Source organism: Anneissia japonica, unplaced genomic scaffold, assembly GCF_011630105.1.
Source record: "Anneissia japonica isolate Jap-2015-1 unplaced genomic scaffold, ASM1163010v1 scaffold287790_len634930_cov199, whole genome shotgun sequence".
NCBI lineage: Eukaryota > Metazoa > Echinodermata > Crinoidea > Comatulida > Comatulidae > Anneissia > Anneissia japonica.
This window is the reverse complement of record NW_022748191.1, coordinates 5,595-21,356: the sequence shown is the minus strand read 5'-3', so window position 1 is coordinate 21,356 and position 15,762 is coordinate 5,595. Positions and strand designations below refer to the sequence as shown.

The window sequence follows — 15,762 nt, the reverse complement described above, 5'->3', positions numbered from 1 at the left end:
CAGTAAATGTAGGTGTGATTCGGTCGTAATCCCTTCCCATACTATATTCGTTTGGCCATGGCATTGCTGTCTGCCGCTTGGCTTGTTGGCCATTTTTTAAGAATTTTTACTATGGAAATTAATTTAGGGACCGATCGTGTGCGACGGTCCCTTTGCCTTTGTCGTAATAAATCACATCATATCACATAATCGCCACGCTTTGAAGAAACGCCCCGGGGCGTTCATTTCTTCTTCGAATAACTGTAATATTGTGGGATTCCAGCATGAAATATTAGGAGCTGGTTGGTCAATGTCTTTTAATGAGTAGATAACACGGTTCCTTTTTGTACACTGCAAAGATTTTATTCAGCATTCACTACTCTATATATTTACAATTGACTAACTCCGGGTTTCTCAGATGTTTAAGAACCTTTAGAGTGGAGTCAGCTCTTAATCTATACTTCTACTGATCTTCTCTGATATTCTCTGTGTCAGTGATGTGGGGTGTTTGCCTATTATACTCAAGGTAATGGGGGTGTGTCTAAATTAAGTCACCCCATCATTTTTGAGTTTCTGATTGGATCATAGATAAATTCTTTCTCTATGATTTTATAGCTTGTTTACCAAAAAGCTGCTAATTAAGATATATCACAAACTTCATAACTTGGACTTAACTTTCAATCATAGATTCATAGTATGAGAAAGGTCAAGTCCAACTGACCTGGGTAAAGTTATAAATGACCAATTGTATGATAGATTATCTATATATTTAGGTAGACTATTCATTAAGTTAATACTATTGAACCTTAATACTACACTACATAACACCCCACTCCCCACAATTGACTGTAAACAAATATAATGGAAGCAGCATCATCTATTAATGTTCTACTCCAGTAGATATTTTTTGTACCTGGTTGGGATCAATACGTCTTTATGATCAAGCAGTAACGCATTTTGAAGGAAATTATGTGTTGCAGTTTTACATTTACAGTTTACAGCCCTCCCTCGAATAAACGCCCCCATCTATTAAATAAAAATCCCCTCAAAAACCCTTCTTAACAATAAACACGATACAGGTATTTATAAACAACTAGCGATTTCAAGTGTGTGGTATTTGTGGATACTACTACCAGCAGAAATCTTTACTTAGATTTTATAGATTCGAAATATATCTAATGTACGTGCTGTAGATTAGGTTTGTTTTAAATTTAGGAATATTAAACAGTCTCTAAGTATTCCTCATTAATATTCAGACTTATTTGGTATAATATTTCATGAATAAATAATAAAGACATCATGTTATTAATTATCTAAAATTAAGTTAGTTTGCGTTATTGTTATCAATAATAATAATAATAATAATAATAATAATAATAATAATAATAATAATAATAATAATAAGACGTAATTCTATATTTGAATGAATATGAATGAATGGTTGGTTGGATGGATGAATGAATGAATGAATAAATCGATCGATCTGATATATTGATGGATAGATACATACCTAGATATATACAATGTTATAAAGATATTGACCACCATGGTGCGATCAAAATTCCTTCACGGTATCATACAAATAATTTTGGTTGTGTGATAGAGTAACTACAATATTAATTTTTTTTATTTGGTGATTACAAAATTTCTAACTTCGTTAAGTCCTATTATTGGCGATAACAATTTTTTTCAACACTTAGAAATTAGCAGCGGTTAAATTGATGGATACAAACTTTGACTTTATTTGGCTTTTATCTTCATTGTTACTAATTTAGGTTTGAGAGAAATGTCTTTTTTGCCATTGTTTCTTAAATGTTTGCCTTTTTTTTTCAACTGTCAATGTATATGTAACATTTTATATGAAATGTTGAAATAAAACGAAATGTTACCAACAGAAGTTTGAAAAGATATTTTAAAATACTACAACTTAATTTTCAACAGCAACATATATATTTATATTATTATTGGGGCTCATCTAGGGTTGCGTCAAGTAGTTAAAAATCAAATCAAAATGTTTTTCGAATCATAGATCTCCCACTCCATCAGCCCCCTTCCCCATTTCAAGACTCCTAAGAGACGCTACTGGATGATGCTTAGTTTGATTTCATGTTCTAGGCTCGTAGAGGGACGAAAGTTAGTTAAAAAAAGAAGAAAAAATATGTTTGAGTTTTCGAAAATTAAAGAAAAATGAACATCACACATCACTTAACCAATACTGGTTGTAAAATTATCAGCTACATTATACAGTAATATAAATACGTCTCTGCTTATTTCTCCACATTATTACCCCAGTCAATGGAACAATGCCTATTGAGAAAATAGTCCATAGTGTTCTGCACGAAATACATCAGTGCATTTCGCACTCGAACTTTCTAGCTACCCACTTCAACTTCTGGGTAAGAGGCAAGGTTAATGAAGTGTCTTGCCCAAAAGGGCAAAAATGTTAACTTGCACAGCGAGGGTTCGATTCTGATTCACAACCGTTGTACCAACCGTTACCACAATGTACAATATCAACATTTAGTAAAAGAATAGTTTAAAAAACAAAAATAAAATGCATTCCACAACCTATCTGAAAAATATAAATCAATTAGTATTATTATTGTTTACATACATTTTCGGCACAGGACCAAAATTTAAATAATGTAATAAAATACATGTGCAAGGTGCATAACATTAACAATCAAAGAACATCAAGCTGATATTATAGGCTGCAAAGAGTTGATTCTAACCCCCTACACTCGCCATAACATATTTTAACACTCAGTATCCTTTCTTATGTGGAATTAAATGCTAATAGCATTTGGTACATCCTTCGGTTCCAAATACTTGTACTCCGACTCTCTAACATTGTTCCGCTTATTGATGGTTGCTGCGACAGCGGCCAAATCCTTTATGAATCTGAAAAAAAAATCAGTTGAAACTATAATGATGTAATTGATAAGATTAAGGGTTTTAGCTTATTATTTTGTAGATTATGATGGTATTGATTGTACTGTTAAAAATGACAATGTCATTCTTTGTATAGTTGCAGATGATGCTGTCATAAATTGTATTGTTGCAATGCAGCAGATGATGTCATTAATTGTATTGTTTCAGATGATTCTGTCATTGATTAAATTTTTCAAGATGATACCGTCATTGATTGTATTGTTGCCAGTGATGGCGCCATGACCTGCCCGACGGAGGGGCTAAAGGCCAGGACGGGGGGTGGCGCTAATGAAGCGAATCAAGTTTCACTTGGCTGGGGCCAGGGGGCCGCCTAGGGCTCCCGGTGGGGGAAGCCAAGGATATTTGACGAATTATGGCGAATTTTTATTACTTATTTGATAGGCATCGAGTTACTATCAGTGGCGTAACGATGGGGCCGGGGGCCCTGTGTATTTCTGAAACTGGGGCCCTTTTTTGGGTCCCGGTCACCAATTCCATCTTTGGATTTTAAATGTGCATTGTTATTATAAATGTTTTTAACGATGAATAAATGATCTAATATGGATCCAGAAAATTGAGGCCAGGAAAGGACTTTCACAGTTGGAGAGTCTACACCCCCTCAGACCCACCATGGTTGGAGCTGAGTACTAGGTAAGAAAATTTATAAATATGGCACCTTTAGATGGCCGAAAATGGCACTTCACAGACATGAAATTGTGAATATAATTTTCTTTTTATATCAAGTTAAAAAATATTTTGACAAATTTAGTGGGGCCCCGGGCCGGCAGCTCCAGGCCGGCAACTCCCCACCACCCCCACCACTCTTTTTTCCGCCACTGGATATAATATGATGTCCTAAAGTCGATTTCAGACACACATATATGTTGTTGCCCTTGTGGGGATGAGATAAAAAAAAATGTATTATTATTGCACGTCTAGATGGCCGGAAATGGCACTCACAGACTTAAAATTGTGAACATAATTTTATTTTTATCTGTATTTAAATTTTTTTTTTGACAAATTTTGGTGGGGTCCCGGGCCGAGAGGAGGGCCCTGTCGGGCTGACGGGTCCCCTTCTTTTTAATCGTTATAATATGATATATGCCCTACAGTCGATTTCAGAGACACCTTATGGTGTTAGTTATCAACAAAGTCCTTTTGGTCAGGGTGCTAGATCGAGGAACCTATAGGTAGGGCCCCTCGGGGCCCCTAGAATTCGGGGGCCCTACGGACCGCCACATGAGAGCGCATAGGCGTTACGCCACTAGTTACTATAATATGACTTCATGTAAGCTATGTTTTCTAATGTCCAAATCAGATAGGTTTAAGGCATGCTTTAATTAATTATCTTAAGGTTCGGCATACGCATTTGATAAGATGCCCTTAGCAATAGAAAAATAGTTAAAACGTTTCAAGTATGTACAGTAAACTTTAAAGTTACGCACGCTGAGTAGCTAGATTTATTTGGTTACAGTAAATGTAGGTGTGATTCGGTCGTAATCCCTTTTTATACTATATACGTTTGGCCATGGCATTGCTGCCTGCGTTGGGTGCTGACCCTTTCGGGGTCAGTGGCGCTACGGCACCCTGCCGCTTGGCTTGTTGGCCACTTTTTAAGAATTTTTACTATGGAAATTAATTTAGGGACCGATCGTGTGCGACGGTCCCTTTGCCTTTTGTCGTAATAAACCACGACCGAATCACACTATATCAGATCATGTGACTTTATTGTGTACAGTGTATTGAGGGTGGTGGTCAAGAGTGGGCGGGTCCATATAGTTAATTCTTAGCCCTGTAGACACAAACATTGTTGTTATAATTAAATTAAAGCATTACTTTCCTCAGTACATTCATTTATCCTTATATAATACTTTAATCTTACCCTATATCAGTTATTTTAACACATTATGGGCTGCAACAACCCCTATTGACAATATTTTAAAACTACAAAATCGAGCTCTCAGGATTTGTGCAGGGACAACTCGTATTTCCCATAGTAAACCTTTATTTTACAAATTTAATGTTCTAAATGTGTTTGATTTGCATGAATTACAAAACTATATTTTTATGTATCGCTTTAGAAATGAAACATTACCCCCCCCCCATATTTATAATCTATTTCCAAAACAACAGTTTGACATACATGATCATAATACTAGATTTGCTAAAAGTAACGCTTTATTTGAAAAATATACACCCTCCTCTAGAAAAAAAATCCATGTTTCACACTAGTCCAAAATTATGGAATTCCTTAAAAACTTCCTTAATCCTTACCTAATCTCAAATCTTTCAAATACAATCTTAAAAAGTCTCTGAACTCGGGGTGTGGCGGGTAAGTCGCTTGGTCTCTTTGTCAGTCATTCTTATTATACGGTACTTAACGGACTGCTATCTTATGTATGCGTTTGTTTGTGCGTGTGTATATGTATATATAATAAATATATGTATATGTGTATATAGTATATAAATCATCGCAGGTTCGAGTCCCGCCAGAAGCATTTTATTACACTATTTCTTTATTCATTTATTTACAGGACTACATTCGTTGCGAGCTATGCTACACGATGTATTATGTCCTTTATTCTAACACTGTATTTACCTTTCTTTGATGATTTACGTATATAATTTAACAGTGTTAACGGCTACCTTGATTTATATTTCAGTGTATGCTATTATTTGTTTCTAGCCGTACTTATTGTGTAATAGAGTGTATCTGGTGGTATTTGAATTTGTTTAACCATGAAGCCTCCGTGGTCTAATGGTTATGACGCTCGCCTTGACAGCGAGAGGACGCAGGTTCGAGTCCCACCAGAGGCATTTTATTACACAATTTCTTTATTCATTTATTTACAGGACTACATTCGTTGCGAGCTATGCTACACGATGTATTATTATGTCCTTTATTCGAACACTGTATTTACCTTTCTTTAATGATTTATGTATATAATTTAACAGTGTTAACGGCTACCTTGATTTATATTTCAGTATATATATATATATATATAGATATGTGTGTGTATATGTATTATATATATATTGTTTTATATTTTTGGATTTCTATATATTTTTAACTGGTGGCCACAGCTTAAAGTTTTATTCTAAACATATTTACTTACTTCCACACACTTATCCTGTAATGTATTATTATTCTTAGTTGATTTTACTATTAAGCTTTTGTTATGTATGTTCATATGTTCATGTGTGTGGAGAAATAAATTAAAAAAATAAACAAAGGTCGAGGTCGCTTCCCCTATCACGATGTATTCTAAGCATCATGAGGCTATCCAAGCGAGCATTTGTCATAACAGAAAGCAAATTATTTTTTATTAGTCTCATTGAACTATTATTATTATTATTATTATTATTATTATTATTATTATTATTATTATTATTATTATTATTAGTATTATTATTACTACGATGAAAAGTTAACACAAATAGTTAAATGAAAAGAATATAGTGGCTAAACGAATATTACATGTAAATATTTTTTTTATTTGTTTATCCCTCGACAAAATTTACTCGTCTATGCTTCCCCGAGCGGGGGCTATATCCCCCAGCCCCCTCTGGCGCCACCACTGATTTGTGCAGATGATGATGTCATTGATTGGATTGTTGCAGATGATGATGTCATTGGTTGTATTGTTGCAGATGGTAATGTCATTGATTGTGTGGTTACTAATGATGTTGCCGTTGATTGTGATGTTGCAGATGATGATGTCATTGATTTATTGTTGCAGATAATGCTGTCATTAATTGTATTGTTGCAAATGATGATGTTATCCATTGTTGTTGCAGATGATGTTATTGATTTTATTGTTGCAGATTGATTGTGGTATTTTCAGATGTCAATGATGATGTTGACATGGATGGTAATGACGATGAAGTGAATTACAGTTACTCAATCGTTTTTGCGAGTACGATAACAAGTGCAACATTTTCCGAAGTGTGTCGGTTTTAACGTGCAAGTGGCCCATGTTGTATGCTTATGTGGACCCAATTTCTTTAGAAATGATGATGTTATCCATTGTTGTTGCAGATGATGTTATTGATTTTATTGTTGCAGATTGATTGTGGTATTTTCAGATGTCAATGATGATGTTGACATGGATGGTAATGACGATGAAGTGAATTACAGTTACTCAATCCTTTTTGCGAGTACGATAACAAGTGCAACATTTTCCGAAGTGTGTGGGTTTTAACGTGCAAGTGGCCCATGTTGTATGCTTATGTGGACCCAATTTCTTTACCATTCTGTTCAGAATGATTTGGCAATAACCTGTATTTCACAGGTAAAGCAACTTGATAATAATAATAATAATAATAATAATAAAATATTTATAATGCGCTAATTTCAAATAAATGATCAAAAGCGCAGAGAGTACAACCTAGAGAAAGATTTAAAAAATTGAAAATCCGAAAAGGGGATGGTCTAAATAGAGTTAAAGAGATGGGATTTCAGTTTTAACTTAAATACAACAATAGAGGGAGACCGTTTGATAGAGGGTGGCAATTCGCATGTTTTTGTTTTAAATTAAAATGATAACTTTTAACTAGTAACACAAATATCTCCATTATTAGTATACTCAGTTTTCACTGACGTCATTGCGCTATGGTTGACAAGGATAATCATAACGTAATGTTAGGCCTACTGCTGCTGAAGTAGATAATGTCGATATAATACCGATATCTAGTGTACCCGAAAATACAATAGAATACATAAAACTTTTCATATATGATAATAATGGCGACAGGAAACTTACTGGTCAATAGCTTTTTCACCCACAGGATCAAATTGGTAGTTGACCTCAAAATGACCCAATTCATTGGTTCCTTTCGTACTTAAAAGACTCGTAATTTTCATTATGCTCAGTGTTGTCTCCTTATTTGGCAAGGACTTCAGTACGTACTCCTCTGTTTTCAATTCCTGGAGTTCCTATTTATTCCAATTAACATATCGTAAAATTAACAATTATACACTAACACGAATCTACAAAATATTGAACTAGGACTTGTTACAACAAACCAACACGTGGCGACCAGTACAGTGGCAAGTAGAAGAGTAATTCAGTATTTAAGTGGAATGACGCTGATAAGAAAAAAGGCGTGTGTTCATCAAGTAAACAAACAAATAAATAAATGAATAAGTTGACCAAAAAATGTAAATCAGTTTAAACAAAATATGACGAAAATATAAGCTATCTCAACATTTTAGCCTACATGTAAAATCCAGTTTCGACTGTACTCTTTATCCTAACTTTCTGTGTAAAACCAATAATCAATAAATAGTAATTTCTACTTCGTCTACAAAAAAGGTTAAGGATTTTTTTTTTTTTTTTTTTTAAATAAAATAATAGCTAAAGACGTACCAACCATGATATCCAACATAATATATATGCCTTAGATTGCTAAAACATAACAAAATAGTTAACTTCCTCTACACCATGTGTAAAAAAAAAATATAACTTTTGAGGTAAAACCACTGGTTGATTGTCATGACGTTTAGATGAGATTGCTCTGGTCGTCATCAGGAGAATGACACACTGTTATATATGTGAAAATAAATTTAGGCCTACTTGTATAGGTAATTACCTTATTAGTAGGCGGTTTTCCGTTGATGAATGCCGGGTAATTTGGTGGAAAACCATAGTTGTCATACTGCCCGAAGTTTACCGCGGCGTGAGACACACTGCTAGTAAATATCATAGATGTGACAGTTTGTATGATTTCTTCTGCAGTCTTGAAGGAGCCATCCCCTGGTATGCCTTGGATGCCGCACCCTCCCTTGTCAACTGGTGACGATAGTGTCTTATGCCATTCTTGTAATTCAAAATCTTCCGATATTTTAATTGGTATATCTGAAAATTAATTAAAAAAGTAATTTCATTTACTTTTTGTATCTAAGAATAATCACAAATGTAAATGATTGTGAAGAGATGGTTTATTACATCTTGACAAGAGGCAGGGCAGTTGCCAAGCCAATGATAATTAAGCCTGGTTTCCATACAATCGCTACACGCTACCGCAGACTCCTTTGGCGACGCCGATTGGTCAGTTGAATCAGGAAGCGTTCCTGATTGCGTCGGGGAGAGTTACGCATTCCAAGAATTGCAGTGAAAACGCAGTGGCGATTGTGTAGCGATTCTATGAAAACCAGAATCATCGATCAAACAAGTGAACAATGAGATATGTTTTGCCATTTACTAAAAATACACTTTAGAAAGGCATGATTACAATATGGTTAAACCAAAAATATTAAATATTAAAACTAAAAGGTATGACAAATATCATATTGCATTAGTTGAGTATTGCATTGAAAAATTTACAAGTTTCAAACTATAAGACATAAGCAAAATATGAGATGATAAAAATGTATAAAATATCATGTATATGATATATATGAATAGAGAAAATGAATAGGAGTTAAAATCCCTTAGTATATTAAAATAGGCATTAAGTATATAGATTAAATTTAGTAGAAATGTTCTCTGTAGCCTTTGAAGGACCAGTCTGGACGCGGTGCCCTCGGCAAACTATGGGAAGTGTACGCAGGCAAAAATCAGCCTGCGATGCTCGCGGGCTAGATTTTCTTTGACTTTTTTGGCATGGTGTACTGTACAGACCCGACACCCCAGGGGACGCGGGCACCTCGGGCTAACTGCCCGCAAAGAGTGCAGCCACCTTACATGCATGTTGATGACGGGGGGGGGGGGAAGAAGGTGTTGTGGGGACGTGATTAAGTAATTAGATAGCTTGCAACTTAAGGTGATATGAGGCAAATAGTTGTAGTTACAACTACAAACGTAACACTTTTCGTAATTAACAAACATTTTTATGGTTGATATATACTTACTGTAGTGGCCATTCACAACAGTGGTGACATATTTAGAAATAGCGTGCCAAAGCAACAGCGCGTCGTCTCTGAAGTAATACTTAGGTAGTACATCCGGGTCATGAAGACCACGAGACTCAAGTTCCTTCGGAAATGTTCCGTCAACGTCGAGTCGCCATGTTTTAAAGCGTCGTCTTACAATCTCAAACATGCCAAGCCGACCGATGGTCATAGCCTTGTCCACCCAACCGTCTGGTTCGATGAGAGCTACCAATGCAATTCTGGAATATGCAAAACATAACAAACAAAACATGCAAAAATTGATAATACTAATTATAAAAATAATACCAATAATAATAATATTGATGACAACAATGATATAGAAGATGAAGACGTTAATGATAATGACGGCGATAATAATGAGAATGATTACCGTGATGTTAACGATGATGATGACAATAACGATAATTTCTCTCTTGAAGGATAATGATGGTGACGACAAATAAGAATACAATGGTGACAATAACGACGATAAATACGAAGATGATGAGGGCGACAATGATAATGATGTAAAATATTTGCAAAAAAAAAAAAGAATTTTATTTAACACACAGGCTGCATAATTATATCGCTTAATGCATACAATGATATCATATTATTTTTTTTCCAGTAAAAACGCCAATAGAGCATAGACATACTTACTTGTTAATTGCAATAAGATACAAAAAGTGTGGCGCTAGAAGACGAAATATGGGATGAGAAGGAGACAGGCAACAGTGCGTCGCCGCTGCTATGCTTTCCACAAGTAAATGTGTCATTCCCAGATGTGAAGCTGATTGGTGATAGGACGCGTCTGCGTTGTTGTACCACATCTTTGCAATCATCCATGTGTACTCATTGTCTGTCGGAAGAAATACCTATTGGGCAACATACGTAAAAAAGAAGATAACATACAATAGTTATATTCTATTAATTTATAGTTAAGAGCAGATGGGAGCGGTTATTAAGTTGGAATCTATCCATTTTATTCACGTTTGTATCTCCATAGGTCCAAGAGCATTAGATTCTAACCTGGAAATTTCTCATAACAAGCTGAATTTTTCAGGATATGTCCAGAATTATGAGGAGAATAATATAACAAAAGTCCCCGAAAATCCCACTGGAGCTCTCCGCACAATCCAAGATGGCGTTCAAAATGGCCGCTTTTGAGAAATGTTATCATGCCTCTGCAACCAGACAAGTTGGAAGCAAAAATAAAGTGTCTAAACATATGTTTTAAAGTACAAGGAATACAATAGAACGATTATCTATAGGGTTCAAGTCTTCTAAGTATCCTAAAAATGTTATCCAAAATGGCTGCCATTAAAAAAATTTATCATAGGCTTACGTTTGCAACCAGATAGGTTGGAAGCACAAAAATAAACATATGTTTTAAGGTACAAGGAATACAGAAAAACCATTATCTGGCAGGTCTGAATCTTTTAGCATCCCAAAACGAAAATGGCGTCCAAAATGGCCGCGTCCAAACCTTACAAACACTACAAAAACAGTGTTATGCAAAAGAGTCGCGATTTTGAATTTCTGATATAAATTTGAAACCAACCAGTTTCTGAAGTAAAACTAAAAAATCTCTAAACATGTGTTGCAAAACAGGAATTGACCCTCCGGTTAGTTCATAATTTCAGCTTGAAAAATCTGCCGTCAACTATTTCTGCAGCAAAGCAACATTCGAAATGCACAATCTCACACTTCAGTATTGGTTGGATCAATAGAAACAGACACCATCTTGATCCTGACACTTTTATAAACATGGTGTCATGTGGGTGCAAACAAGGTGGTGGTAGCAACAACCTTGCACTCCTTTTCACCCAAATGTGCAATAAATATTGTGGTCAAACTTGCAACAAGTAAAATATATTTAGAAGCATCATTTTTGTGTTCCCAAATTGTCTTATGGAAATAGATGTAAATAATCGTTGAGAGAGCATAACTCATGCCAAGAATGTTGGATATTTACACAACAGCAGATGAAATTAGTGGTGGTGGTAAGCGAGGTGGTACGGTGGCCATCTAGCTGGATCATTGCAGGGTTTCTTGCTCCAGTGGGATTTTCTGCGACATTTAGTACCGTATGTTATCTATAATTTTTGACCTATCATAAAAAATTTAGCTTATGAGAAATTTAAGGGTCTGCCTATATTTAAGACCTGCCCTTGAGAGCGGATGGCCGCATAGTACTTTTGTGTCATTTGGAAAGCCGCTAAATTTAGCTTTGTATATTTCACCAGGAATATATTTAGTCATATGAAATTAGAGGACATGGATGTTTGTTAAATGTATTTGGTAAATATCAGTGGCAACGCTATGGCGTGGCTTCCACCCAGAAAATGTACTTGCCCCACCAGAAAAGAAGAAAAAGCACAATTCGTCGGGGAGAAAAAAATTATAGGCCTATGTATTTTCTACATAATATTATTAGACTATCTATGTATAAAATCGATTAATTAAGCCTCTGCAACCCTTAAACTCTGGAACGCCGTTCAAGCAACAATTCGATGATGAATCAAGTGATTCGTCGATGAATCAAGTGATTCGTCGATGAATCAAGTGATTCGTCGATGAATCAAGCGTTTCGTCGATGAATCAAGTGATTCGTCGATGAATCAAGTGATTCGTCGATGATGAATCAAGTTAGCCTGGTTGTAAAACTGCTGAAATGAACTTTAGCGGGAAAAAAGTAAAGGAAAATTAATTTTTGGTTTTTCTGAATCGGCATACCCTATAGTGTCTCAGAAAAAAATCCCCATGCCTAGGGCTTGGGCAATTTTTTTTACAGCACTTTGAAATTTTGGCCTAAAATACCCTATTTTAAACTATTTAAGATGGGGGTAGGGGAAATAAATTTATGTTTTTGGTCACTTTTACATATACTGTGGATATGAAATGTAACAACAACTTATATAGTTACTCATTACTCTCATTAAAAAATTTGATCGGAATGATGACGTCATCATGACAAATTCCAATATGGCGTCCATTATGGTGGGAAAAACTATGTTTTTAATGTAAAAATAATTTTATTGTTATCCAAGAAATACAATCTCGATAAAATAATATACATACAGTACAGCAATAAAAAAAAACATATAGGCCCTATATATAATTAATGAACTAATATAAAGTTAACCCAACCGAAAAACGGAATAGTGAAATTTTCCTTTAAAATACCAATTTTTGAATCGGGGTATGGGAGACCCATAAGGGTTTTTAGTCACTTTTAAGGGTTTTTAGTCACTTTTAGGGTTTTTTTTCTATAAATGTGAAAACTGACAGACCTTAATTAAATACTTACCCATTATAGTCGTTCAGTGGCGGCCCCAAGGGAGTCTGATAGGGTGGGTCCAAACACAGGGCCGACTAGACCCTCGGTCAGAGTCCCGGAATAAACGTCCCTGGGCTTATGGGATAGTTTTTTTTTTAGCTTAGTATGGCCCAAAATGTTGCTTTTAAGCCAAACTATTAGGGATTGGCAATCAAAATAATGTTATATGGATAAGCAAATCATTATTTGTGGTGTGGCGACCTTGTCGTGGCATCGGACCAAGGGAGTCTAGGCCTGTCTGACGGGAATTCCCCAAGCAAATTTGGAATGATGACGTCAACACACCAAATTCCAAGACTTACGGCAATCAAAATTAAAGGAAATGTTTACCTATTTAAATTGAATCTTTCTACACTACATTTTTCTTCTATCATTATTATTATACTATTATGTTGTTACTTTATAATATTATTAATATAGTATATAATTATTCTTATGCGTTTAAAAAAATGTATAGTTTATAATTCACATTAATATTAGCGTTAGTACTGTTTTTCTTACTATACTTATGTCATTATTATTATTATCATCATCATCTTCCTCATTGTCATCTCCATCCTCATTATAATCCCCATTATAAGGAGGATGTTGTTGGTGATGAGGAGGAGAAAAAAGATGATGAGGATGATGGTGAGGATGAAGATGATGGTGATTATGATTGATAATAATGGTTGTTGATAATAATGATTGTGATGATGATGAGAATAGAAAATGATTGATGAGAATGATGATGATGATGAATGATGAGAATCATCCCTCTCATCCTCCCCCTCGTCCTCATCTTCATTCTCGTCCTCCTCCTCATGATGGTGACTGATGATGAGGAGGATAATGATGAAAATGATGATGATGATGATGATGAAGACAGTAATCAGGATGATGATGAGGATGACGATAATAATGAGGATGATGGTAATGATGATTATGGTGATGAAGATAAGAATGATGATGGATAGGATGAGGATACTGCAGTTGATGAGGAGAAGAAAGACGATGAGGTAGATGATGATTAATAATGGATGATGATGAGGGAGAAAATGATGCTGATAAGGATGGTGAGGATAATGATGATAATAAGGAGGAGGATTAGGATGATGAGTTTGATGATGATGAAGATAAGGATGATGATGAAGATAAGGATGATGATGATTATGGTTGTTGATGAGGATGATCGTGATAATGATGAGGATGATTGATGAGAATGATGTTGATAAGGTTAATGATGACGAATGATGAGAAACATCCCCTCTGCCCCACATCCTCATCTCCATTCTTGTCCTCCTCCTCTTTATCATCATCCTCATGATGAGGATGATGATTGATAATGATGGTTAATAAGGATGATGATGATGATGTGGTTGATGATGATGAGGACAAGGATGATGGATGATGATGATAGATGATGATTGTAATGAGGATAATGATGACGATGATAATGACAATGATGATGATAATGAGGACTATGATGATGAATGAGTAATGATGATAAGGAGGATAAGGATGAGGATAAGGATGATGATGGATGAGGATGATTAGTAGGATGAAGGTAATGGTGATGATGATAACGTTGATTTGTGAGGATGGTAATGAGGGTGACGTGACGATGATGGATGAGGATCAATGCCATAGCCAGGATTTTCAAACGGTGTGGGACAGTATCAGGGTGGACCCACTTCACGTGTAGATTTAAACAATGTGGATAAATATAAAATATCTAGAGCCATTTTCTTATATTTTACCCATTTTAACTAAATATGAGAAATCTGGATCCATTTATGCATAAAATTACATAATTACCACATTTTTAAAATGTAGACCTATTTGTTTGTGGACCCATTAGAAAAATTGTGTGGGACTGTCCCAATAGCTAGCTACGCCATTGATGATGACGAGGATGATGATGGATGAGGTTGAATATGATGATGAGGATGATGATGAAGAAAATGATTAAAGATGAGGAGGATGAAGATTATGAGGATGATGATAACGACGATAGATGATTGATGATGACGTGATGAAGATGATGACGATGGAGGAGTATGATGTGATGATGATGATGATGGTGATGATTACAACAATCGATGACAGTAAGGATGATTATGATGATTGACAACAATGAGAATGACGATGACGAATAGGATGAGGATGATGATGACGGATGGTGATAATACTGTACTGATATAAATAGTGGTAATAAAATTTTTTTTTATTAATAATATTATTATATAACAATACTAACAATGTAATTCATTTCAATAATAAAATATAATTTTGAAATAACAAGTATACAATAATTATAGTAATATATAATATAATAATATTAATAATGATTTCAACAATAATAAAAAAACATAAAATTTCTATTAAAGTAATAATATTTATATATATTCTATATGTGTACATTGCTTTGATGAGATTGTATTTTATACAATAGTAATAATAATAATAATAATAATACTAATAATCTTGCAAAAATAACCATTTTCCCCGCCAAGGTAAACGCCATCTTGGAAATTGGCACTATGATCATTTCAATCAAATTTGATAAAGACAGTAAAGAGTAACTAGTTAGCTAAGTTTATTGTCAATGTTCACATTTATAGCAAAACTAGAAGTGACTAAAATAATGCCATAGTTT

General features: G+C 34.8%; 1 protein-coding gene across 1 annotated transcript in view; it reads right to left on the bottom strand.

The window, feature by feature from the left end:
* Nucleotides 1–320: 320 nt before the first annotated feature.
* The window catches only part of LOC117120699 (arachidonate 5-lipoxygenase-like), a gene marked incomplete at its 5' end in the record, with an annotated part of 20,844 nt that continues 5,402 nt past the window's right edge, over nucleotides 321–15,762 (bottom strand). Inside the window, 5 exons of the mRNA XM_033265737.1 lie at nucleotides 321–2,880; nucleotides 7,674–7,846; nucleotides 8,503–8,768; nucleotides 9,764–10,023; nucleotides 10,445–10,659. Of these exons, the coding sequence (XP_033121628.1) occupies nucleotides 2,766–2,880; nucleotides 7,674–7,846; nucleotides 8,503–8,768; nucleotides 9,764–10,023; nucleotides 10,445–10,659 (1,029 nt within the window). The remainder of the gene's footprint in view (nucleotides 2,881–7,673; nucleotides 7,847–8,502; nucleotides 8,769–9,763; nucleotides 10,024–10,444; nucleotides 10,660–15,762) is intronic.